General features: G+C 38.9%; 1 protein-coding gene across 6 annotated transcripts in view; it reads right to left on the reverse strand.

Annotated features, from left to right (window-relative positions):
- Arfip1 (ADP ribosylation factor interacting protein 1) overlaps positions 1-26,898 on the reverse strand; it is a 75,096-nt gene that overhangs the window by 35,937 nt on the left and 12,261 nt on the right. For 4 of the 6 annotated variants that reach the window (XR_003843704.1, XM_029537765.1, XM_029537763.1 and 1 more), the window contains exons 2-4: positions 22,764-22,928; positions 12,607-12,708; positions 905-1,013 (exon numbers count right to left, since the gene is read on the reverse strand). Coding sequence is in view for 5 of the 6 variants with exons in the window: in XM_029537765.1 (XP_029393625.1) it covers positions 905-1,013; positions 12,607-12,699 (202 nt within the window). In the remaining variant the exon portion in view is untranslated. The remainder of the gene's footprint in view (positions 1-904; positions 1,014-12,606; positions 12,709-22,763; positions 22,929-26,898) is intronic. The other 2 variants (XM_029537764.1, XM_021195970.2) reach the window with 2 other exon arrangements.

The following is a 26,898-nucleotide window of genomic DNA, read 5'->3' on the forward strand; positions in this document are numbered from 1 at the left end:
TGGCTCACAACCATCCGTAACAAGATCTGACTCCCTCTTCTGGAGTGTCTGAAGACAGCTACAGTGTACTTACATATAATAAATAAATAAATCTAAAAAAAAATGTTATTTACAGGACCAGCTTTTGTTCAGATCCTCACATTACTTTTAAAATTTCTCTCCAGAAGGCTTGGATCCCAATGCCTAAACTGTTCCCACAGATAGTGACTTAGGTTGAATGTCTACAGACTTCTGTTAAGTCTAGAATCTTGACAGTGCTCAAAGTGCTTGCCTGTGTGTGTAATCCTTATAAAAGCCTTGGACACTAAGTGTTCAATGGTCTTCCCAAGTAGCTACACTTTAGATATGTCTCCAGTTTCCCAATGAAAGACTTAAGCAGTCTCTGTGCCCTACTGACTGCCTGTAATAAGCCATAGTGTGAGTATCAGCTGAGACCAAATGCCAAGGTGATCCTGAGGATCTCCTATATGGCAAGCATAGGAAAATAAAAGCTGCATTTTCTTATTTCTTTTGACATATGTCATCTGTATTTATACAAATCAATAGTTGCAATTTTGTGGATCGTTTACCTCCTGAAATAACTTTACAGCTTTATTTCACAATATTTAAAAGTCATTAGTCCCCTGTCGGGGCTGTGCATAAGTGACAGGGCATGTGCCTGGTGTGCGCATGGGCTACATCCTGGAAAGGAGGTTATCAGTAAAGTTAGTCATTCCGATATGTACCTACGAAGATCAGCAAAATAATTCTCAAATTATTTAAACTGAAGAAAAAGGTGATTATGATTATGGCCACTTTTCCTTAGAGAAATAAAGAGTTCAATTTGAGTCTTCTTTAACAGACGTAGCACTTAGTGAAGCCGCCATCCTGACTTCAGTCATCTTTGTAATAAGCGGGTTCTTACCTTGGGATGCTCCTGCTTCAACAACCCCCTCTTTGGTACTGTCAAAGCCATGAGATGTAATCTGAGTTTCTGAGAGTCCAAGTCCAGATGCTAATGAATGCTTCAAATCCTTGGTAACATTTGAATAAAAGGAAAAAAAAAACTTGGTAAAAGATCTCACATGACATAAAATTTCAGAATTGTGCCTTTTACTACATTTGGTGCTCTTTTACTCTTTCTACACATTATCTCCTTAAACTGCCATGGCATTCTGTGATGATACAGCAAGATTTAGGAGAATGTTTCAAACCTTTACACTGATCACAGTTTAAGGTATCAGGACACGGAAGGCTGGAGAGATGGGAATGAGGGTAAAGCAGGTTAGCCAACAAAGATGCTTGCAGAATTGGGGGCAGGAGACTGGGAGGCCAGCAACCAATGCAGGGCCAGTGCAGTTCAAGTCACACTACGAGGTGGGGAGCAGGAATTAGAAGGCGGCGGCCAGATAAAATAGGAGGTTTAGTCCTAACTGAACTAAAACATGAGTTCTAAACAGCAGATGTGCTTGATGTGCTGAAAGAACTACTTTAAGGATATAAATTTGGGACATGTATAAGAACAACTTAAAAGAATTCAAAGCTGAAGTCAAGACCAATCATGAACTAGATAGATACCATTCTATCTCATCTAAAGCCAGCCTAAAATTAGAGAAGTAGACCACTTCCCTCCCCCCACAAAATTCAGGAATAATCACAACTAAAACTTGTGATGAAAATCTGCTACATGTCTGGTATCATAGTAAGTGGAATATCTGATATATACAACTAGCGTCACAGTTCTATATCCATTTAGAAAGAATAGACAGGGGTAACTTAAGTCAGTGGTAAACACACAACTAAGTTTCAGTAACTCTGTTGACTCTGCTACTAGAGTAAGAACACTAAGCACAGGTTAAGTGAGATCTGTAGCAACAACATGATTTGAAGACAGCATTTTGAATGCTTGCTACAGAACTCCGATTCCTGAAATCCCTCCAGTCCTTCAATGTATCCCTTATGCTTTTCTTGCTCAACTCATTTTTCTGCATCTTTCCACTATTATCAATGTGAAACTTGGCAACATACACAAAGAGGCCAAAATAAAATAAGGATGACTATGCTTATCATCTTTACACTTCTGGGGAAAGTGTATGCTAAAGATCTATTGAGAGTTGTAAACATTTCCTGAGCATGGGCTTCTGTGGAACAATCTTCTCTGGTGATTAAGCATAAATGTGTGCCTTTCTCTAACTTTGAGATCACCTCTGAAGGAATCCTTAGGATTCCATTAAGATTGAGTACCCAGGTCTAAAACCTGCTGAATGGTCATACCATAATTCCTTAGTGTAACCCTAAGTAGTTAAAGAAATATAAGACTTAGAATATATTTTTATTTTAGAGGACTTTGCTAGTCTACCTATGTTGGCTTTAAACCTGCAACTCTTCTACTTTAGCCTCTTGGTACTTGAACTACACCCATGTCACTAAATCTGGCTTAGCATACATGACTTGTAATTAAACACACAGTAATTAAAGCCATTCCCTCTTAGGGATATCCCTGATCTTTAATACTGCTTATGATTGTTCTTTCTTTTATACTCAGCTAACCCATTTTAATAACTGAAATATTAATTCAATTTTAAGATTTCTCCCAGACCTAACTACTCCCAAGAACAGAAAATTAAATACACATTGATTGACTTCCTACAGGTTTCCATGGCATTTTGAGACTAGATATAAACCTAAACTTCTTTTTCTTTTTTATTAGATATTTTCTTTCTTTACATTTCAAATGCTATCCCGAAAGTTCCCTATACCCTCCCCCCCCACCGCCCCTGCTCCCCTACCCACCCACTCCCACTTCTTGGCCCTGGCATTCCCCTGTGCTAGGTCATATAAAGTTTGCAAGACCAAGGGGCCTCTCTTCCCAATGATGGCCCATTAGGCCATCTTCTGCTACATATGCAGCTAGAGACACGAGCTCAGAGGGTACTGGTTAGTTCATATTGTTCCACCTACAGGGTTGCAGCCCCCTTCAGCTCCTTGGGTACTTTCTCTAGCTCCTCCATTGGNGNCCCTGTGTTCCATCCAATAGCTGGCTGTGAGCATCCACTTCTGTGTTTGCNAGGCACTGGCATAGCCACACAAGAGGCCGCTATATCAGGGTCCCTTCAGCAGAATCTTGCTGGCATGTGCAATAGTATCTGGGTTTGGTGGCTGATGATGGGATGGATCCCCAGATGGGGTAGTCTCTGGATAGTCCATTCTTTCGTCTTAGCTCTAAATTTTGTTTCTGTACCTATATCCTTTTATGGGTATTTTGTTCCTTATTCTAAGGAGGAATGAAGTATCCACATGATGGTCTTCCTTTTTGGTTTTCTTGTGTATTAAAAACAATGAATTTATGAAATTCTTGGGCAAATGGATGTATCTGGAAGATATCATCCTTAGTGAGGTAACCCAATCACAAAAGAAGTCACTAAATATGCACTCACTGATAAGCGGATATTAGCCCAGAAACTTAGAATGCCCAAGATACATTTTGCAAAACACAAGAAAACCTAAACTTTTATGTAGTAAGTGACTATAGTTTTATCTTTTAGGCATCTTTGCTTAGTTCCGAAAAACTTTATTCTACCTGTTCAACCTTAAATTTCATAACTTTCTAGCTAGATAAGCTACTGAGTGATTTATCACAAATATAAAATGGAGGAAACATGTCTGAGAACAAATTCTTCATGCTACAGTCCTCAACCCTGACATTTCCCCCATACTCGTCATGTCTTCACTGGTATTATAGCAAGGGGTGTCTCAAGTGTTTTGTTACTAATAGTGATTGAAACGAAAGAATTCATCAACTTCAGTGCGAAAAATATTTACACTGTGGTAGGGTTGAGGTCATCCCTAAACTACAGTACTCTTTCTAGACTGAGATGCAGGCAGAATTTGAGAAAGAAAACAAGATTGTTTAGCACTTTGGTTATCTGGAAAGAATTCATTCTGATACCAAGCAGATTAATTACTTTAAAAAAATAACAGGAATGATCAGTCTGACTTAATGCAGCAACATTTGCACTGGAGTCAGGTCAGATAAACCTCAGCTGGGAATCTGGCTTAGTCACTTATGACCACGTGATCCCAGGCAGCTTCTCTAACTTGCTGAGTTTCTTCATTATAAAATGGAGATAATTGAGGATTAATAATTCTTACTTCACAGACAGCACACACAGAGTGTGAAGGACAATACCCTCCCATGTTAACTTATAAACAGAACTCTGCTCAATGTTTGAAGTTGGATCAACAGAAGATTGCATATGTTTCATATGATTTAGGATGAGTGATCTTTGCCTTATGAAAGACAGACAGTAGAAGACACCAAAGTCATTAATGTATCTCCTTATCATCTGCAAACATGGAATTATAAGCACTCATCCTTGACCCATCGTTAAGTAATACACTTAACAATGCATTTTAATTATATTAGGGCATGCCTGCATTTTAAAACAACCATATAATTAACTTCTAATATTCACTACTCTAAAGAACACATCTATGAAGAGCTTTTACATATGAGAGCTTCAAGTTTAAAATGCTACATACTAAATGGGTGCAGTGGCACACGCTTGCTAAGCACAGATACTGGGGAGTCAAGAATAGGGAGCACTGAGCCCACCTCAAAAATAAAGATAATAAAAGTAATGATATATAAAGCAATAAATAAAAGTAAAATAAAATTTAAAAAATAAAAAAAAGAATATAAAATGCTAATATATGTAATAGAAACTGCCTATGAATACAAAACTACAGGAAAGACAGACTTTAAACGATAGGAGTATGTTCATACTAAAAATAAGAAATGTATAGAGAACAAACCGAAAGGAAGAGGCCAGTAGACAGATCATGAATTCCAGTAACAGTAACTTAATTCAGTAGTGACAGAGACACTGTCATAAACACGTTTCCAAGGGCTGGTGAGATGGCTCAGTGGGTAAGAGCACTCGACTACTCTTCCGAAGGTCCAGAGTTCAAATCCCAGCAACCACATGGTGGCTCATAACCATCTGTAACAAGATCTGACGCCCTCTTCTGGAGTGTCTGAAGACAGCTACAGTGTACTTACATATAATAAATAAATAAATAAATCTTTAAAAAAAAAAAAAAAACAAAACACGTTTCCAAAAACAGGTGGAAATATGACGTGGCCTTGTCATTACTGAAGATCTCTGAGGATACGCCAAAACTAGAAAGCTCCAGACTCCAAGAATACTGCTCGGGACGAGTGTAAGGGACACATGCCCCTGCTATACATCAAGTCCAACCAAACACCTTCCTCCAAATACAGAAATCAGCACGCCTCTTGTGTATCAGAAGAAAAACATGGGTCTTCGCTCTCAATGGTTTCTTACAGCACCAGATTTCTGGAGTGCATGTGAGAGAGGTCTCTCAAGGTTTTCCACAGAGACTACTTAACTGAAAACAAAAGGATGTAAGTGCCCCAAGCCCCTAGTGTTGGGACAGAAACCAGAGCCTTGGATATGCGCAATGAAGATCTCCTGCCACTGAGCTATACCCTCTGGACATGTTTGAGAAATCCTTTCTTTATAGTTTAGTTTACCCTACAATATAGGATTAAAATGTAAATATTCAGAACTTGCTGAAGTTTCTGCTGTTTTAATTTAACATTCTTATTTAATCTGATCGATCGAGTCATACTGCTTTAACCACTTCATTTCCAGTCTCCCTATTTTTTTCAAGGATGTTAGGCATGTGCCTTTCAGTGAAGATAAGCTCTCCTAAGGAAAAATATAAACACATTCAAATGCCGTTGACCCTTAATCTGCACTATCACCTTGACAGGATTTAGAGTTGGTGTAGAAATAAACCTCTGGGCACGTCTTCCAGGAGTCATTCCAGCTAATACTGGTGGTCACTTCATGAGCTAGGGTCTTGCTCTGTATAGAACAGGGACAGGGATCGAGCTGAGCTGCCTCAAGAGCTGCTGCCATGACTTCTCTGTGCTGATGGACTGGACTCTCAATAACCGCCAGCTTGCTTCTGTCAGGGACTTCATCACAGAAGAAAGCAAGCACCCAATACGAGTAGTCTACAAACTATACACTGGAATCCTGGGATAGCTGAAAGAACACTAGCCACTTGAATCGTTTTCTTAAAGAGAGCACTGTGTAGATTCTTAGAAAGAAGTAGCAGAGTGGAGCGCTGGATGTTGAGGAAAGGACTAAACAGAAATGGAACAGAAATGTGGACACTTTTAAGTGCTACGATGTCATCAGTAATAAAATTGATGGCCTCCAGTAGTGACAGTGTTAGTGTTAGTGGCCAGGTTCCTTCATGCAAAAAGCAGCAATCCTTCAAGAAGCAGAGCTCTCACCATTACGCAAAAAAAAAAAAAAAAAAAAAAAAAAGAAAAAAAGAAAAGAAAAAGAAAAAAGTGCAACATCTGAATGAAGTGGTACAAATTTCTAAATAGAGACAAGCAGTTTGAAAGTACAAAGTAATTCAATGAGATGGTAATTTATGAGATAATATTCAGGAGTCTGGGTGTGTTAACTTGTCTATTTTGGGGGGTGTCATATTTCCTAAGTAACATAATATATACTCACAATGTATAAAATTTTCAAATGTGCCTTCTTCGTATAATGTTAGTTTTCAGTTTTTGTATGCGCAGTTATAAGGTACTACATAGCTTAAAAACTCATTGAATATATGTATTTAGTCCTACATTTTACAAGACATACTTCAGAAATAATTAGTTTGTTCATAATGAAGACCAAATCCCCACTTCATATTTTTATGTTACTGATATTCAATTCAAACTTAAAATGGCTTAAATCTCAACTCTACTGAAGTATTTAATACACTTAAAAGTCATTTTCAATTAGCCTATAAGCAAATATGATGCCTTAAAAACTTCAAATAAGTGTCATATGCATTTTTAGTACTTTTAAAATGATACAAAATTAGACTCTTAGATTTTATAAAGTTATGAAAGAGTGCTCATTCAAACCTTGGGAATTTCTCTTTGTTTTGTACATTTTGATACTGGTTTAAAAAAAGAATGCAAAAGTTTTAGAGTTTGTATGTGTGTTTGTGTGAGTGTCTGAGTGTGTGGAGGATCGCTTGGAGCTAGACACAGGTGTCTGTGAGCTGCTGACATGGGGGCTGGGATCCAGACTCAAGTTCTCGCGAGAGCAGCAAGAACTCGCAACTGCTGAGCCGTTCAATCCCAAAATGAAAACTTAAAACTCACAACTTAAAACTTGGCATAACAATCTACTTCTGAATAAGAATGTGTTGTTTCACAAAGTAGTCAATAATGTTTTAAGACTTAGTGATGTACAGGACACTGAAACACATGAGAAGAATTGCAAAAGAACTAACTGTCCCTTCTTACTCTAGGCTAAAAGGGAAAGTATTAGTAAAGAAAGAAATCTCATTCAAGGATCCTTCAAGACTTTACAGTCTACATACAGCAGCTCCACTCTCGTCTGCATGCACCATGCTGTTTTCCACCTGTCTGTCTTAAGTAGTCTGGTGTCACCAATGGTTCTACTTTCTCTACCAGAGTCTAGGTCTTACCTCTCTTCTCTTGGTGACTATCCTTGTTTTCTTTGTCTCTTGTCCTGCCAGCCCTGCAATGGAATCTTTACACTGTAGTGAGAAACAACTTTCTTTGCCCTCCTTCCCTCCACCCTTCCCTTTTTCCCACAGGGTCTGGCTACAGAAGTTGCTAAGAAGGCCAGGCTCCCTTCTAACTCACAATCCTTCTGCCTCCCCAGTGTGAGGACTTAACGTGTGTACCACCATGTTGAGCTCAGATACAACTTTCTAAAATGGGACTGTGGTTGAGACAGATAACCCATTTTTATACCATTTTGTGGCTACACTGCCTGCTACATAAGCTAGTACCTTAACATGACCTTTTGCAGGGTCCTCTATCTCTCTGGTGTCATTTCTCATCAGACACCTTAGGTCCACACCTCCAACACTCATTCATTTATATATTCTCTCTCTCTCTCTCTCTCTCTCTCTCTCTCTCTCTCTCTCTCTCTCTCTCTCTGAGGGGAATGTTCTTCACCCTCCTCCATCTGTCTAGCGCTCAGTTTGATCAGTAATCCCTCAGGTAATTATTTCCCCCACATATCAGCATGCTTTATTTGACCAAGTCTATCATTTTTCCACATGCCATTAAAAAACAACAACAAAGACTGCTTATACACAAAAGCAAACAACAGCCCAAGCAGCACAGGCAAGGATGCAAAATTTCGTCAGTGTAAAAGTGGACTGCCTCTCCTACCTCCAGGTCTGGAAGCCTTATCTTTAGGCCAGCTCTAACAAAACTATGTGCTCATTCACAAAACATTTATGAAATGAAAGCCTCTATTACACACCAAACATTTTTGCCAGGCATGGAAATAAGGAAATGAATGAAAATTCCTGCCCCTCACTGAAATTACAGCCATATCGCACAGGCTTCAGGAAGAGCTTACACAATGCTAGTAACTATGTCTGAGCGTCCAGGCTCCTCTGCCTGTCGTAAAATAAAAGTAGTGAGTGACAAAGGTCTCTAACAGGTTCCTACTCAAACAGTGCTTTGTAATCAAGTCCTAATGATCCTGGATTATAACTCCCTAAATTTAATAGGAAGTTTTGATAGTTTGCTATATGTATGCAATTTCTAAGGAGTTCAGAGCTATGTACTTTTGTTCTGGACATCCCACAGGAAAAGTTCCATTTCCACAGTATCTAATGAAGTGACTTCCCTAATCTGATAATCACAGCTGAACTGACAAGAAGACACAACCCTGTGTAACTGTGCTTGCTTCTCTTTAACTCAAGCTACAACTTGCCAACATCTAGTTATTATTTAAGAAACAAGATAACAACATCCATCACATTTCATTTTTGTTTTCTATTTCTGTTGTTTTGGGGACAGTCTCATGTTGTCCAGTCAGCCTTGAACTTATTGTGTAGCCGAGAATGACCCTGAGTCTCTGGCCTCTGGCCCCTAAGCAGAAGACTGGCAGATTTATACCACTTCACCCAATTGCTCTTTAATAATTGTTAATAACATCCATTGTAAATAACATACAGCTCAAAACTAGAGAGTAACTTTATATCTGTGAAGATTGAACTTTAAAGAACAAAAAATGTTTTACTTAAAAAATAACAGCATCTTTGCTAAGGACAGTGGAGGCCCGCGCGATAGCAAGCTCCCTGCCTTGCTCATCTCTGGAGGTGCGTATAGAAGGAAGGACTGCAGTGCTGGTGCAGTTCTAGTCTAAGCACGTTCACTATAATCTCTACAGAAATGTGAATGCGGAGGACGGCCTCTCAGAACAAAACACAATCTGTACTGAGAAACCAAAATGCCAACTTCAACAGGTTTTACAGTTTCATTGCTTGTGCCACAGTGACACCCGCTGGCCAACCTAATCATTGCAACTCAGTAATGTATCATGTTCACGTGAGACTTTATAATTTTATAGTGACTATACTGGCTGGTTTTATGTGTCAACTTGACACAAGCTAGAGTTATCACAGAGAAAGGAGCCTCCGTTGAGAAAAAAATCTGTATGAGATCCGGCTGTAAGGCATTTTCTCTTAGTGATTAGGGTTTGGGGGGAGGGCCCAGTCCATTGTGAGTGGTGCTATCCCCGGGTCCTGGGTTCTACAAGAAGGCAGGATGAGCAAGCCAGGGGAAGCAATCCAGTAAGCAGCACCCTCCATGGCCTCTGCATCAGCTCAAGTTACTGCCCTGTGTGAGTTCCTGTCCTGACCTCCTTTGGTGATGAAGAGCAATGTGGAAGTGTAAGCTGAATAAAGCCTTTCCTCCCCAACTTGCTTGCAGCAATAGAAACCCTGACAAAGACAGTGACTGTTATGCAAAGACAAGAAAAAAGTACAAGATTCTAAATGAATAGCCATTAAGGAAGAAGTATGTATGTATCTATAAAATCTGTACAGGAATCCTAACCCATGAGACTGCTTTGCTGTTCTATAAACATCTATAGTCTAACATCAGTCAATGCATTTGACTCTTTCTTTCTAAAAATTCACTTTTATTAAAATATTTGGGGTTAAATATTATTTCCCGTTCATCAACTAGGAAAACGAAATGAGAAGGCAACTAACATTTAGGTTAGCACATGTCGGATAGATCTTAAGTATAAATACACTGGAAACCGTCAAAGGATGCTTTGAAATATTGTTTCCACTCTTGAGAAAAGCACCCAACTAAAGTTAATTTTAACTAAAAGGTATCAAATATATAAGAGACTCCTGACTCACTAGACTGGGGAGGAACAGCAGCAAGCGTCATGGTGCTGAGCCTCTGGATGGGATGAGGGAGGATACACTGGTGGAAGTATATTACTGCATTTCACGAATATTGCCTCTGATAAAAATACATGCTCAACACGGAGAGGGCTCCGAGACAAACATCTTTTTCCTTTCTTTGCCTTCTAAGATGAAGTGAAATAGCATTGGAGTACAATACCCAAAAGGAGAATTTGATACTAATGAAGACTAAATTTGCAGATAAGCAAGTTACTTAACTAGTTTTGACTGCATAAGCAAAGCACCTTCTATAAGTGACACTCAGAAGCAAGACTCTGAAGACCCATTAAAGGATTTAATGTACAAAATAACCCTGAGGAAATACACTGGAGCAATGTGCTGCCAAATATCCAGGTTAGAATTGGTAGTTTTGCCCAATTTCATTATTAGAGTGAGATAGTGTGGTGTTGTTTTAAGGAGAGACCAAGAAATAAAGCAGAGTTCAAACCCAAAACCATGTATAAATAACCTAGTTTAATAAAACAGCAAAAGCTCTTAGAGAAAGAAAAGTACCCCATTTATTTAAATTTTTACAATACTTTTATTTAATATATGTTGTACTTTAAAAGCATAAAGTCTCACATAAAATCAGATGTATTAATATGTTGAAGTTAGTGCTGCCTCCCACAGCCATGTTCCCAGAAATAAGACTCAGACTCAAAATATATTTACAAACACCTTGGCCATACAGCTAGGCTCTTCTCTGACTACATTCTGCTTCATGGCTGGTTCCCTGAGCTCAGGTCCCATGCATCAGACCCATCACATCTTCCTGGCCCATCTCCCACCTGGCTCTCCCCCCAGAGAAATGGAGAGTTATCATTCTACCTCTATAAGAATGGCTAAGGAGGAATTGTACATCAAATATGAGGAACTATCTGAGATGCTGAAAACTAGAACTCTCAATCACTGCTAGTGAAAACTGTCAACATCTGTGTACTTAGGAACTGTACACTTCACTTTTGTCCATTCAGCAGTTGACTGTGCAGGACAAACATCTGTACAGGTGTGGGAAAGGCAATTTTATTCATAATGGACAAGGACTAGACACATCCTAACTGTCCACTGACCAAAAACAGATTATAAACAGAAAACTATAATACAAGTCAAAGAACAAAATAGTGAGTGCTACAAGCAACAGTGCAAGTGAGTCTCAGATGTTTAGTCAAAGTGAGTTCACAAAATCCGAACTGTACAATCCCACTGACAATCAAAGGGACAGTAAAAAGCAGTCCAGTGGCTATGCATGCTTGCGCATCTTGTATTTGGGGACTGAAGAAGGGGGTCACAAGTTTGAGGACAGCCTAGGCTTCATAAGAAGACCCTGCCTCAAAACAACAAACCAACTAACCAACAAAATAAATAAATAAATACATAATCAATCAATCAATCAATCAATCAATCAAGAAAGGCAGGTTTACATTAGTGGCACCCTACCTCACCCCACCCCCAGAAAGGGGGAAGCATATTGCTTAGCAACAGGCAATGAGGGAATGGTCTGAGTTCCTGGAAATGTACTGAATCCTTGTTCAGTGGTGTTCACACTGGACCCTTCCCTGTGTATAAGCCAGACTCTAATAACAAGAAGTTTTAAGACAGAGAATAGGCTGTGGTGACCTTTCCAACACTGAACCTAATTTCAATTTTTAATTTTACTTTTTGCACTGGGTTTGTTGAGCATACTCCACCACTGAGATAATGCCTAACATTCTTTGAAATATAGTGCATTTTCATTGAACACAGGCCTTCTGCTTTCATTAGATATTTTTGTTGTTTGTTTCTGTTGAGACAGAATCTTAATCTGTAGGCCGTGCTGGCCTATAACTTACTATGTAAGTAAACTAGCCTAGAACTTGCAGCAATCCTCCTGCATCTGCTCCCAAGTGCTGGGATGATTCACCTTCATATAAGCTTTAAGGATATCAATTCTCTTGCGGTAGGTATTTTTTTCATTGCTGTATCTCCAGTGCCTGTGTAGCACACAGCAGCTACTTAGTAAATATTCACAGAATAAATGTGCTAAAGTAGTTATCAAAATTTGGAAGAAGAAAGGATGAAATATTTGGTACAGGGAGTATTTGTGCTAATAGATATTATTAAGTAATTGGTAGCAGTTAATGACAGTAGCCTGAGTTTCCTTATTATGCAGGCTTATGCCTGAGTTTCCTTATTATGCAGGCTTATCTTAGAGGTAAGAGATTTCACTGTGTGCTCAGTAGCAAAGCTTAACCTTGACAAACCAGAGCCACGGCCTAGCCAATATTCCTCAAATTATTGGCAAAAGTATGCCATGATTCTCTACATTAACAGAAAGCAGAGTGTTCTTACCCGATTATAACCATGTTCATGAGCATCGTCAACTTCTCCATTACTAGTTACTGGAATTTCTGCTGCAGAATTTTTGGGAGACTCTTGAGCCATGGCAGACACCTAAATTTAAAAAAAAAAAAAAAAAAAAAAAAAATTTTTTTTTTTAAAGAGAAGAGAAAAAGCCATACTAATGCCCAACTATAAAAGGCACATTTTTAAGACTTAGTCGCATACACTTACTATCTACCAATCTAATATTTTTATAACTTGGTATGATATCCATATATTATTTTCATATATATTTCACACAATGACAATACAGTAAGATAAATGCACCTGGCTGCTTTCTTTGTACTCAATCTAAATTCCTTGATTTAAAGAAAAAACTACAGATGACAAATACCAGGAGCACCTTCCTTGCCTCTTAGAATTATGATAGATGCCACTCATAATAGAAGAAATACTTCAGAAAGCCATGTTTGGTGTATTACTTATACAAAGAGGGTCTACTTGTCTTATTTAATGGACTTCAAAATAAGCTGCTATCTACAGGAAAAATTTTCTTACTATAACAAAAATTTTAAATATGCGAATCAGAAGAACTAAAGTTTTATCTTCTAGTTTTATAGTTCAAAAAGCAAAGCAATAGTTAAAAACATAATCCTTAATTTTATAACCACATGAAGTATAATTTCTCAGAAATTAAATAGCAGAACATCAATTATTACTGTTAAAACAGTTGCACTTCAGCAATGATTTTAAGGTTTTCTGAAAAATTAATCTAAGAATTTTATACAAAGAATCTTAAAATTACTTTCACAAACTTTAAATTTTTAAAATCTTCAAAGTAAACCAAGTTGATTCAACTTTCCATTAAGAACTAATGACCATGTTTCCTCCCCACTATTTGTTATATATATAGTCACTGGTGTCTTTAAAAGTGTTTCTCATTCTTTATATTTTAACAAGGACAGACACTAAAATAATGACCCTGGGATAACTGTCAGGGGCAGATCAGTAACTCCCAATAGACATGTGTTTTAATGCTAGCTACTGTCTCACACTGTGGTTACCAAAACCATAATGAACAACTAATTATAACTGTGTGTATACATATCCAATTAACCTATGGACCCGAATCAAAAAATACAATTAAGAAACTTATTAGCAAGACTCTGGATTTGATCATTAACACTAGAAAAAGAAAATCAATGAGTATTCTCTGAAAGATTGTTTTTTAAAAAGAGATTTCAAAACAAAAACCAAAAACTTCTGGGCTTAGCTGGTTGGTGGGACCTTTAGTTCCAGTATGTGGGGGTCAGAGACGTGTGGATCTCTGAGTCCCAAGGCCAGCCTGGTATACAAAGCAAGTTCCAGGACAGCCAGGACTGCACAGATACCCTGTCTTGAAAAACAAACAAGCAAGCAAGCAAGCAATCCCTATTGAGCTCTCGACGGCAAGAGTCTGTTTTCTAGGACATCACCAAGCTAAAAGAACTTCTACTCCTCTCCTCAGTTGTCCAGTTGAGTGGAAGACACTGACCCAACTTGAACGGGAGGGAAACTCCATGCAAACAGTCTTGAGGGCTAGTTGCTTCTCTCCACCTACAACCAGCTCATCATTTCTCTCATCTCTCACCAAAGACAAGGCTCCTCCCAAATATCTGCTCTGCACCTTCCCCATACATGCAGAGCAGTGGCAATCACCTACAACTGACCCGTGTCTATTACAGCACAGACAGCCCCGAGCAATAACCGGTCCAATGGGAATGATCCAGCACCAGACTCTAATGTGGTCTGACCCCTTACACAGCAGGAAAAGTGTTCCTCTATGCTTTGCTTATCAAATGACCTTCATTCACGGATGTCACCCAAAGGTCTAAACTTAGCTTCCTTTCCCCAACTGGCATGAGCAGAACTACTGAGAGACAATAGCCCTTATGCTCAGACTGTATTTTGAAGGCTGCACTTTGAAGTGTGCACATAGAAGCATGACTGGTATGACTGTGGTATGGTAGGACCTCAGGCCTAGGATCCACTCATTACCACAGCTACCAGAAACAGTGCAGCATCATTTGGCCAATAATGTTTTATACTGGAAGAGAATAGAAAAGTCCATCTGCCTGTCTCTCTCTATCTCTATGCATATATTTGTACACATACATCCCACAGAATCTTAAATACAAAATTTTGATAATCTCCTTACTTCTGGCTGGCAACATGTAGAGAAAGCTGACCTTTTTTAAACTATTGGAAAGTTGAGAAAAAGAGGAGAAAGAGAATCCAGGAAAGGACAGATCTAGTAAGGTCATCTGACAAATCCTGTCTACCTACATCTTCAACCCTTGAATTTTGTTGGAATTGAAAGACCCAAAGGAACACAACCACAAAGAAAAGATCTAGATAGAAGAGTCACCATCAAGAAACAGTTTGTAATGCAAGCCCTACTGAGAACATTCCCCACTACACAAAGGAAATGATATCAGATGAGAAACTAACAGTCTGGACTTCCATATCTCAATGTTTCTACCTCAGTCAATGTTCTAATACTGTGAAGAGACCATGACCAAAGCATCGCTTAGAACTAACGCATTTAATTGAGGTCTTGCTTACAATTGAAGAAGGTTAGTCTGTTATTAGTATGATGGGGACCATGACAGCACAGAGGCAGACATGGAGCTAAAGAAGTAGCTGAGAGTTACAACCTGATCTACTGGCAGAGAAACACTGGACCTGGTATGGGCTTCTGAAACCTCAAAGCCCAACCCAGTGACACTCTTCCTCCCACTAAGCCACACCTCCTAATCTTTCTAATCCTTTCAAACAGTTCCACTCCCTGGTAACTAAGCTTTCAAATATATGAGCCTATGAGGGCATTCTTATTCAAACTACAGTTCACAATGTCCAGAATACAAACTAAAACATAAAATAAACCAAGAAATACATTCCCAGGGAAAATTCAATCTAGTGAGATGTTGAAACTAATGAAGACCTAGAAGCTACTGTTTTCAATGAAAAGGAACGTTTATTTCTGCTGTTGTGATTCCTCTTTCCTGTTGTGTGCTTGCTTGTATGAGACAAGAGTTCCCGGCCTCAAACTGAGGATGATTTCTAAGTATCTTCAGCCATCTCCCAGTGCTGGGATAACAGGCGTGTGCTATGACACCTGACCAAAAATGAACATTTTTAATACTGAAAAATCTCAGTAACAGGATGGGCAGAGATTTTGCCCACTGTGACAATTAACATTGACTGTTACCTACGAGTCAAGCCTCTGGGCATGCGTGCAGGGGTTGACCTAGACTAAGTGAGCTGAGGATGAAAAGACTGGCCACCACTCCTGAGCTGAAAAGGAGAAAATGAGCTGAGCAGGAATCACTCTGCCTCCTGACTACGGACACAGCAAGGCCAGCACCATCATTCCTTCCACCACAACGAACCACATCTCCTTGAAAAATAAGCTAAAATAAAGCCAATCTTGTTGGATTGCTAATGCTTATTTTTATGGTATCCACACTAACTGAAGTTGATTTTTCAAGCTTCTGATATGATCTCATTGAATTTCCCATGCCTTCAATAAACCTAGCAGCTCTCCAGCAAGCTTTCCAGACACAACAAAAATAGTATGGATGCAGAAAACAACTTAGCTTGTCCCCTGTTCACTTCTCCAACTGCTTCTCAGACCAAAACCTTCCCTAACTCTCCTCACAGCCAATTTGGCAGTCAAATGTTCATTAAGTTCATCTTTACCCTAACAATACAGAATAACTCTGCCCACTATCAATTCAATTCTTTGTCTATACCTTTTCTATAGCTGCCAAGACCAGCTTGTTAAATGTTCATATAGTGTTTTTTCTAAATCCTGAAAAGAGATATCTTGATGTTACAAAAGGGTTTCCCCACAGAGCAACTGGGGACAGGAGCCTTCCGGTCTCCATCTGCACCTGTGGCACAGCTCTTCATACCCAAATCCTGTCCAGAGAGAGCTGGTCTCCCAGTAGTGCGGTCACTCCTAAGTTCACAGGTGAGACCAATACTTTTGCTTCAATAACTGGCCAAAAAGGGACCTGGCAGGAGACCACAGAGCACAAGAACCACGGAGCAACTGGGGTCAGGATCCTTCTGGTCCCCATCTGTGCCAGAGTTAACCCTGTGGCACAGCTCTCTGAACTTAAGTCCTACCCAGAGAGAGCTCGTCTCCCAGGAGTTCGAACACACCTAAGATCACAAGCTCACAGGAGGGACAGATGCTCCAATCAGAGACAGCAAGACCAATTAATACCAGAGATAACCAGATGGCAAAAGGCAAGTGCAAGAACCTTACCAACAGAAACCAAGACTACTTGGAATCATCAGAACGCAGTTCTCCCACTACAGTTAAGTCCTGGATACCCCAACACACTGAATTTTTTTTTTTTCCAAGACAGGGTTTCTCTGCATAGCCCTGGCTGTCCTGGAACTCACTTTGTAGACCAGGCTGGCCTCAAACTCAGAAATCCGTCTGCCTCTGCCTCCCAAGTGCTGGGATTAAAGGTGTGCGTCACCACTGCCCAGCACCCAACACACTGGAAAAGTAAGATTCTGATTTAAAATCACAACTCATGATGATGCTAAAAGGACTTTAAGAAGGACATAAATAACGACCTTAAAGAAATACAGAAGAACACAGGTAAATAGCTAGAAGCTCTTAAAGAGGAAACACAAAAATCCCTTAAAGAATTGCAGGAAAACACAACCAAACAGGTGAAGCAATTGAACAAAACCACACAGAATCAAAAAATGCAAATAGAAACAATAAAGAAACCACAAAGGGAGACAACCTGGAGACAGAAAACCTAGGAAACAGATCAGAAGTCCTAGATGCAAGCATCACCAACAAAATACAAGAGATGGAAGAGAGACTCTCAGGTGCAGAAGATACCATGGAAAACAGTGACACAACAGTCAAAGAAAATGCAAAATGCAAAAAGCTCCTAACCCAAAACATGCAGGAAATCCAGGACACAATGAGAAGACCAAACCTAAAGATAACAGGTATAGAGGAGAGTGAAGATTCCTAACTTTAAGGGACAGTAGATATCTTCAACAAAATTATAGAGGAAAACTTCCCTAACCTAAAGAAAGAGATGCCCATGAACATACAAGAAGCCTACAGAACTCCAAGTAGACTGGACCAGAAAAGGAATTCCTCCTGTCACATAATAATCAAAACACCAAATGCACAAAACAAAGAAAAAATATTAAAAGCAGTAAGGGGAAAAGGTCAAGTAACATATAAAGGCAGACCTATCAGAATTACACCAGACTTCTCACCGGAGATTCTAAAAGCCAGATCCTGGGCAGATGTCTTACAGACCCTAAGAGAACACAAATGCCAGCCCAGGCTACTATGCCCAGCAAAACTCTCAATTAACATAGATGGAAAAACCAAGATATTCCATGACAAAAACAAATTTACATAATATATTTCCACAAATCCAGCCCTACAAAGGATAATAAAGGGAAAACTCCAACCCAAGGAGGGAAACCACCCTAAAAAAAGCAAGAAAGTAATCTTCTTTCAACAAACCTAAAAGAAGATAGCCACAAACATAATTCCACCTCTAACAACAAAAATAGCAGGAAGCAACAATCACTTTTCCATAATATCTCTCAAAATCAATGGACTCAATTCCCCAATAAAAAGACATGGACTAACAGACTGGATATGTAAACAGGACCCAGCATTTTGCTGCATACAGGAAATGCACCTCAGTGACAAAGACAAACACTACCTCAGAGAAAAAAGGCTGGAAAATTTTTTTCCAAGCAAATGGTCCCAAGAAATATGCTGGAGTAGCCATTCTAATAAAATCAATTTTCAACCAAAAGCTATCCAAAAAAGATAAGGAAGGACACTTCATACTTGTCAAAAGAAAAATCTACCAATATGACCTGTCAATTCTGAACATCTATGCTCCTTCTAACGAGGGGCACAAAGGTTACAGGAATGAAGTGCTCTCTCTGAAGTATGGATTGGGGCAGAGCTTGGCCTGAGGTCAGTGTCTCCTAGCACTTCAGCTGGTTCTCTTGCAATTTCATTTAGCAGGTTCATTTGGAGCCATACTGAATTGACACTTTGTGATACATATACTCCCTCATTTTAATAGATTGTGTTTGTTTCAGTGGTGGAGGAAATTTCAGAGTATTTAAATTATGAGCTTATTAGAACTGCTTTGTCTTTGTACAGGCAAACAAAAATCTGAATAATTTCATCTAACACAAAAGGCATTTGTACTATTGGTACTGGAACAAAATATGGTTTGTCTGGATATACATAATTAGTCCACTAAGCACTACGACCCTCCTCGTCTAAGCCCGAACTAGAACAATTGGGCTGGAATATTTGCAGCTTTTCCTTCTGCTCTCTGCCTACTTTCTTCACTTCTTTTTATCTAGAACTGACTGAAATTAAGAATTTAATCCTACAAAACTGGTAGGAAATACAACTACTGAAAAGCAAAAATAAAAAAAAATAATAATAAATACCATCAGAACATAAGCAGTGACCTAATGTTGAAGTATTTGGGGTACTTTTATTGCCTTTTCAGAAAACTTTATAAAAAATAGATTTAGATATCATTAAACTTATTATTATACCTTTAATTTTACTTGCCTGGTGGTAAACTAGGTTGAACAGTTACACTGGTTTGAAATTACACTGTTAACTAAATTGTTAAGTAAATTAAACTGCTGTTAAACAATGATATAGGTGGTAAGGCTGTAGATCTTTTCTATGAACATTCTAGGTTTTTCTAAGCATTTTTTAGAAATTAAATGTTATCGTGCATAAACTTCTTTTCTTTTTTGTTTTTTATAAACTTGTTTCTAATATGTTTGTTTTAACTTTTGGCCTTTGGATGAACTTTGTCAATGATACTTGTCTCTGTGACAATTTACCACTTCCCAGTTGTCAAATGTAAACCCTTTCTGGTTTTTTTTTTTTTTTTAATTGGATATTTTTATTTATTTACATTTCAAATGTTATCCCCTTTCCTGGCTTCCCCTCCAGACATCCCCTATCCCATCTATGAGAGTGTTCCTCCACCTATCCACTCCTGCCTTCCTACCCTGGCATTCTCCTACACTGGGGCATCCAGCATTCACAGGACCAAGGGTCTTTCCTCCCATAGATGCCCAACAAGGCCATCCTCTGCTGCATATGCAGCTGGAGTCATGGGTCGCTCCAGATATACTCTTTGGTTGGTGGTTTAGTCTTTGGGAGCTCTGAGGGGTCTGGTTGGTTGATATTGTTGTTCTTCCTATGGGGCTGTAAGCCCCTTCAGCTCCTTCAGCCCTTTCTCTAACTCCTTCATTGGGGACCCCCACACGCAGTCCAGTGGTTGCAATCATCCACCTCTGTATTTGTCAGGCTCTGGCAGAGTCTCTCAGGAGACAGCTATATCAGCCTCCTGTCAGCATGCACTTCCAGGCATCCACAATAGTGTCTGGGTTTGATGTCTGTATATGGGATGTATCCCCAGATGGGACAGTCTCTGGATGGCCTTTCCTTCAGTCTCTGCTCCACACTGTCTTCAACACCAACCCACTAGAGTGGGCACTCTCTAGTTTTCTACAGCAGACCATAATCAAGACAGAATTAAATTACAGATATAAATGTTAATGTGTAGAGCCTTTTTTCTCCTCACCTTTAAGTTATTTTGATAATTCCATGGCTTCAATAGACAGGGGATTCTTAATCCCATTCTAAATAAAGAAAACGGATATGCTAAATCCAGACAATTACTGGATCTGAATAAGTCTATGGAAATGTTGTCCATTTTCTTATTTGTTGCAAATCAAGCATGACCATCATGATCTTGAGCTTCCCACTGTGTCTAATGACTCATCTTCTGATTGTCACTGTCACGTCTACTCGGCACCAGTCTCGGCCACTAGCTGCCTCTGAAACACACTCCCTTTCCTCCCTCAATCACACCCATTGATAGCCTCGGGACCTCCACCCCTTCCTCAGACACACCACTCTTATTTTTAGCTTTGCTGTTCTCTGCCTGGAAGATTCTTACTCTAGATTTCTGCATGACTCTCACCTCATTCAACTTTCTACTGAAACTTTGTATCCTCAGAAAGCTACCTTTACCCAACTCTGTTAATGAGTCCTCATTGACAATTTTTAGCCTTTTGCCATGCTTCATGGCATATAACACATTATACTACAGAATAATAAACGTAGTCAACATGTCTGTAGCTACAAAATAAAAGCCAACTCTTCAATCTGACACTCAGAATCCTTCCAATTATTTTCTTTCCACTAATTATACTTGTTTAGATTTGTTACATCAAACTCACTCTCCATACGTATTTCCCAATTTCCTCTCCCCATCTTTGGAAAGGATATCGCCCATGTGCTCAATTTTACACACATTTCAAGAGTGTAATGCCACTGTCACCAACATTCCTGATCCTATTCCTCTAAACTACCATAACCTTTAATCTGTCACTCTACAAGCACCATTACCTTATGGTTTCTTTCTAAATTTCATCAATTAATCAGCATACACTTTAAACACAAGGACTAAATTCAATTTACTGTTTAGACCTCAGAGTTACACAAAAGAAGAATGCAAATAATTATCACTTTCCATGAGTATTACCAGTTGTTATATAAAATTGCTAAATTAAGAGGAAAGCAGAAAAGAACTCAGGCTATAATTCCAGAACAATAAACTACAACCTGTCTTCTCTGATGTGATTTAAAGAATATACTGTTTGTTTCCCAGATTCTTGCTCCTAATTGTCTAATCGTTTCCACTTTCAAGTGATGGTTCCTAATAACTCTATTAACCTTTCCAAGATGCAAAGTCTTACTGTACACACTTGGGAGGAAAACCTAAGGAGATTATAACGTAAAACTAGTCCGATGCCTGGCATCTGTGAGTATCTCAGCGAGTGGTACACTGAACTACTGTTGTGCCTGGCTTACTCCACAAAACATGAAGAGCTCCAATTCTATCCACACTATTGAAAAAGACAGGATTTCATGGGCCCCATGTTGTATTTTTGCCTCACCAAATCCTGTAAGTCTGTCTTTCATCTGTCTGAAAGTTAAGTTTATTCAACTAAAACAATAGAAAATCAGTAACTGCTTTAATTATGGAATTGAATTATTCTATAGATCTATGTGAACAAAAGAAAGCATTGCTTGTGCTTAATATTATTATGTGCCAAAAACAGCTATACTGACTTGAGCTCAATTTAAACAAATTCATTGTTTAATCTTTCTCCCCCATTTAATTACCTACAATAGTCTATTCTCTTTCTTTTCTTTCCTTCTTTCTTTCCTCCCTAATTAATCTTTCTTCCTAGTTTAATAAGCTACAATAGTCGGGCTTATAGGGTTTCATCAGAATCAATTATAAAACCTTCAAAAAGAAAAAGAAAAAGAGAAAAGCAAAGCAAAGCAAAGCAGGAATCAGACCCTGTGTCTATCACTGCTGTGTGCTGAGTCTTGGCTGAGTCTCAAGCACGGCATTCAGTGATTTTTAAAAGCTCTCTTCCTGGGTGGGTTCAGATGAACGCTCAGGGAGTGAACATTCATGGGAGGAGGTAAGCCAAAATGACAGCTACCTGTGACACTGAATACTACTAGTATTTTGATAGAAACTTTGAACCACTGTCATATTTCATTATATATTAAATAAAACCTGTACACTTTTCGTTTTTATTTTGATGTGACAAATAAGCTTTACCTTCTAGAGTGAGACCAGACAAGTGTTTGTTAGAGTGGATTTAGCTATGTGATGTTTTTATTTATGAGGCAATTTCAGTAGAGCAATTTTAGTTTTTTTTTAAAGCTATTCTATAGGGCTGGAGAGATGGCTCAGTGGCAAAGAGCATTTCCTGTTCTTCCTAGAGGTCCTGAGTTCACTTCCCAGCAACCACATGATGGTTCACAGCCATCTGTAATGGGATCCAATGCCCTCTTTCTGATGTGTCTGAAGATAGCTACAGTGTACTCATATATATATATAATAAATAAATCTTTTTCTTTTTTTTAAAGCTATTCTATAAAGCTTTAGGTCACCAAAGCAAATGTAAGTTACTCCTTATTTTAAAGAAGCCTCTCTCATTTTATCTTGTCACTATGCACAAGAGTTTATTATTGAATGGAATACCTTTAGCCAACTCAGGCAATCTGGACAGTCCGAGGCCTTGATTAAGATGGGCTGACCTTACAAAGCAATACAAACACCCCAATCACCTCAACTCTAGACTGGACTTCTCCTGTGGCTGCCGAGCTGTACCGAGAGCTGAAGCATCACTGCCGCAATCAGACAGACCTAAAAGTGAGACGTGTTGGGCACACATTAAACACTCAGTTAAAAGGACGACATCAACCACTGACATTCTTATAAATATTGCACAGCATAATTAACTTATTTGTGGTCAGAATTTGTTTTACAAAACTATCTGGAGATATATAAATTATCTATTGATTACACAGGTAAATGCTTCTAAGAAAATCAGAAAAAGTACTTACATAGAATGAAGAAAACAATTTTATAAAACCATATATATGTATGAGAAACTTCAAAAGACTGTCAACTTGAGCTGACGATAAACACTGATCAAATGTCTAAAGCCAAATGTTAGTGATCTGTGGTCTCCCAAAGCAAAGCTGCAAACTAGAACACCTCTTGCCCATACACTGGAAAAGTAACCTTCAATCCTGTAACAGATGTGACTGCTTGCGGTGTGAGTGAGACACAGCTCTCAGATTCCATCTGATAAAAGCTTAATGAGCTACTCCTGCTTCTAATGCATCCAATAATACATGGGGAATGTCACTACATAAAAGAGCTCAGGTAAGCACAAAAGTTCCAAAAAGTACTCTCAGTCTAATAAGGAAACAAACAGAATTGCAAGGCATCATGCTAGGCACTAAAGTACAAGAAATGGGCTTCTACTCTCAAAATAGACTACAAAGAGCATTGTTATCGTTAACAAAAAGAATCAAACACCACATTAAGAAAATAATACAGTCCTGGAGAGACAGCTCAGCAGTTAAGAGTACCAACTGCTCTTCCAGAGGTTCTGAATTCAATTTCCGGCAACCACAGGGTGGCTCACAACCATCTGTAATGAAATCTGATGCCTTCTTCTGGTGTGTCTGAAGACAGCTAGTGTACTCATACATAAAATAAATAAATCTTTAAAAAGAAAAAAGAAAAGAATACAAAATGGCTGAGTGGGATTTAGCCTAAGAGCACAGGATTGGTTCAATTGGAAAAATGTATTAAGATTGAAAATAAGGCAAAAATTTCCGCCATCTCCACTATTATTCAACATTGTACTAGAAGTCTTGACCAATCCATCCAGTTAAGAGAAATCAGAGTAATAATAAAGAACTTTATCTCTATTTGCAAACAATAGACAATACATGTCCCCCTAAAAGAATAAAAGTAATTCAAAATGAAAAGAATTCACTGATGTAGCAAGATACAAAATATTCAAATATCATCAATCTGAATATTTAACAATAATCTGTAGAGCAAATGACAGAAAAAAAATCCCACTTGTAATAACAAGACTAAATAGTTATAAAATAAGCAATGTGTAAATGCATACTATAGTATTCTTTTCGACCATAACACTGGAAAGCATCTATGTCTATACATACAAAAGTGATTAAACTGCATCTAAACCAGGCAAGTTCAACTTTTGACACTGTGAAGTGTTGCCATTTACAAGGTTCATACTCAAGAACCTTGTAGCTAAGTTTAGAAATAAAGTGTCATGATGTCCTAAGTTTACAGTTTTGTGCTGGGCCACATTTATAGCTACCTGTGGCCCATGTGGCCCACAAGCCATAGGTTGGACGTGTCTGAAACTTTGCAACTGCTCACTGAAAAACCAAAGTCTGACAAGCTCATTTTGCTACCTCTAAGAAGGAATATAGGAAAATGGGCAGGAAGCATAACTCAGAAACAAGGTAGATGGTTCATCTACAGGGGTGGTGAGAAAATGGTGGGATAAGGAGGAAAGGGTGAATGGGAACCGAGTTGTTAGGAGGATGAAGAGGTACTAACACCTCTTGCTACAGTTTAAAAACTAACTCTCACTCTTAGAGCCATAATAATGCTTGCATATCCTTGAAAATAATTTTAATGAAAACTATAACAGAGTGAGTGGAAACTGAAAAACAGAAATACTAAGAAGCCAATCTGTACAGTAAACAGGTAACTAAGAAAGCAGAGAGGAAAAGGAAATCAAGTAGAGTACACAGATGGTCACGACGCAAATGTAACCCCACGTGGGGAGCAGGAGGAGCAGTGCTTCAAGGTCAGACTCAGCTGTGCAGAGTGGGAGGCTAAAGGGTAAGTGAAAATCTGTTTAAAAAGAAAAAAGGAATGGAAGAAAATATAGATATTGGGAACTACATTTCAAACTGTCACAGGAAAGTTGTAAGAAAGGAAAATGCTAACACGAACCCTGTGGGGGTTGGTCTGGAATCAAACTTTTAATATGTCTGCATAAATGTGCGTTAGTTTTCTCTCTGTACTGAGGAGTCTACAAAGACTAAGTATACTTGCACCCAGTCTTGGTCTCTAAACAGCATTCTCCAGTGAAAAGAATAAAGATTCAGGAACAAACATTTCACTCTAAGGATGAGTCAGGGAAAACAGAAGAGACTACAGTATCATCTGGTGTCAGAAAAATAAGGAAAATTTCCAAAAAGAATGGGAACATATCCAAAGAAAACAGGTGTCAACCTGAAGGAGCCCTGAGTTGCTAAGTTGGCTTAAACTGAGTAACAGTAACAAAACAGCATTTAAGGAAAGAGACTAAAGGGTGCCAGCCCCCAACAACATTCGCAAATTACTAAGTAAATGGGGAAAAGACCCTTACTTAAAGACCCTCAGAACTGAAAATATCAACGGAAGCAGATGTTGAGATGGCACAATGGGTTCAAAGCGCTTGCTGTGCAAACCTGAGGTTCAGCCCCAGCACCCACATAAAAAGCTGGGCATGATCATGTTGCGTTGGGGAGGCAAGGATTGCTGAAGTGTCCTGGCCTCCAGGCCAGCTTCAAGTTCAGTAAGAAGGCACGAGTCTCAAAGGGATGAAGTGGAGAGTGGGTAAGCAGACGCCTGAAAGCCTCCTCTGGGGTTTCTGAGAACGCACAGCAAGCTGGCACACAACCGTGCTCATACACCATCCATACAATGATACGACTGGCTGGCTGAGGCATCAGCACCTCAAGTCTGAGGCCAGTTTTGGCTACATCTTGAGTTTCTGGGATACATAGTGAGACCTTTATCTTCAAAGGGGGTTGCAGATTGAGGAGAACGGGAAACAGGACCATCAAATTAACACCACAAACATTACAGACCAAACCCACTTGATAGATGCTAAAATTAGAAGGCCAATTTTTGAGAAAAAAAAAATAGATCAAGGTTGGTTTTCCAGATTTTCCCACAATATACTTACCAACTAAAAGAGAAAAAAAAACAGTAACTTCAGAGTGGAAAAATTCAGTATACAAACTCAAAGAGACCAAGGAACTATGACAAATAAGACACATTGTTTTCATGGTATTCTTGCTAAAAATGTGTGGGCCTGAACTAATCATGAAAATAAAATAAACACAAATTACGAGACCGTCTGTGGTGACTTGAATATGAAGAGCCTCCATAGGCTCATATATTTGAATGTCTAGTCATCAGGGAGTGGCACTATTTGAGATTTAGAAGGTATGGTCTTGTTGAAGGAAGTGTTTTACTGGGTTTGGGTTTCAAAAGCCCATGCCAGACCCAGTACACATGCACACACATGAGCATGCGCGGGCACTCGCACATGATCTCTCTCCCCCGCCCCCGAAACTCAAGAGCTACCTCTCCAGCACCATATCTACCTGAGTGCTGCCATGCTCCCCACCATGATGATAATGAACTCCCTGTGAAACTGTAAGCAAGCCCACAATTAATGCTTTCTTTTATTTATAAATAATTAGATACCTTTGTCACAGTGTCTCTCCATAGCAATAGAACGGTCACTAAGGCACAGTCTATAAACAATCTGATTATACTTGTCAAAAAGTATAATTTTCATGACAAACAAAGAAAATTTACAGAGTAGAAAAGACTATGGAAGCTGGACACAGTGGCACACACCGTTAATCACAGCATTCGGGAGGCAGAGGTAGGGACAGCTCAGTGAGTTTGAGACCAGCCTGATCTATTAAGTGAGTTTCAGGACAGTTAGAGCTACATATTGAGACCCTACCTAAAAAAAAAAAAAAAAAAAAAA

The sequence above is a fragment of the Mus pahari genome, chromosome 4 (genome assembly GCF_900095145.1).
Source record: "Mus pahari chromosome 4, PAHARI_EIJ_v1.1, whole genome shotgun sequence".
Lineage (NCBI taxonomy): Eukaryota > Metazoa > Chordata > Mammalia > Rodentia > Muridae > Mus > Mus pahari.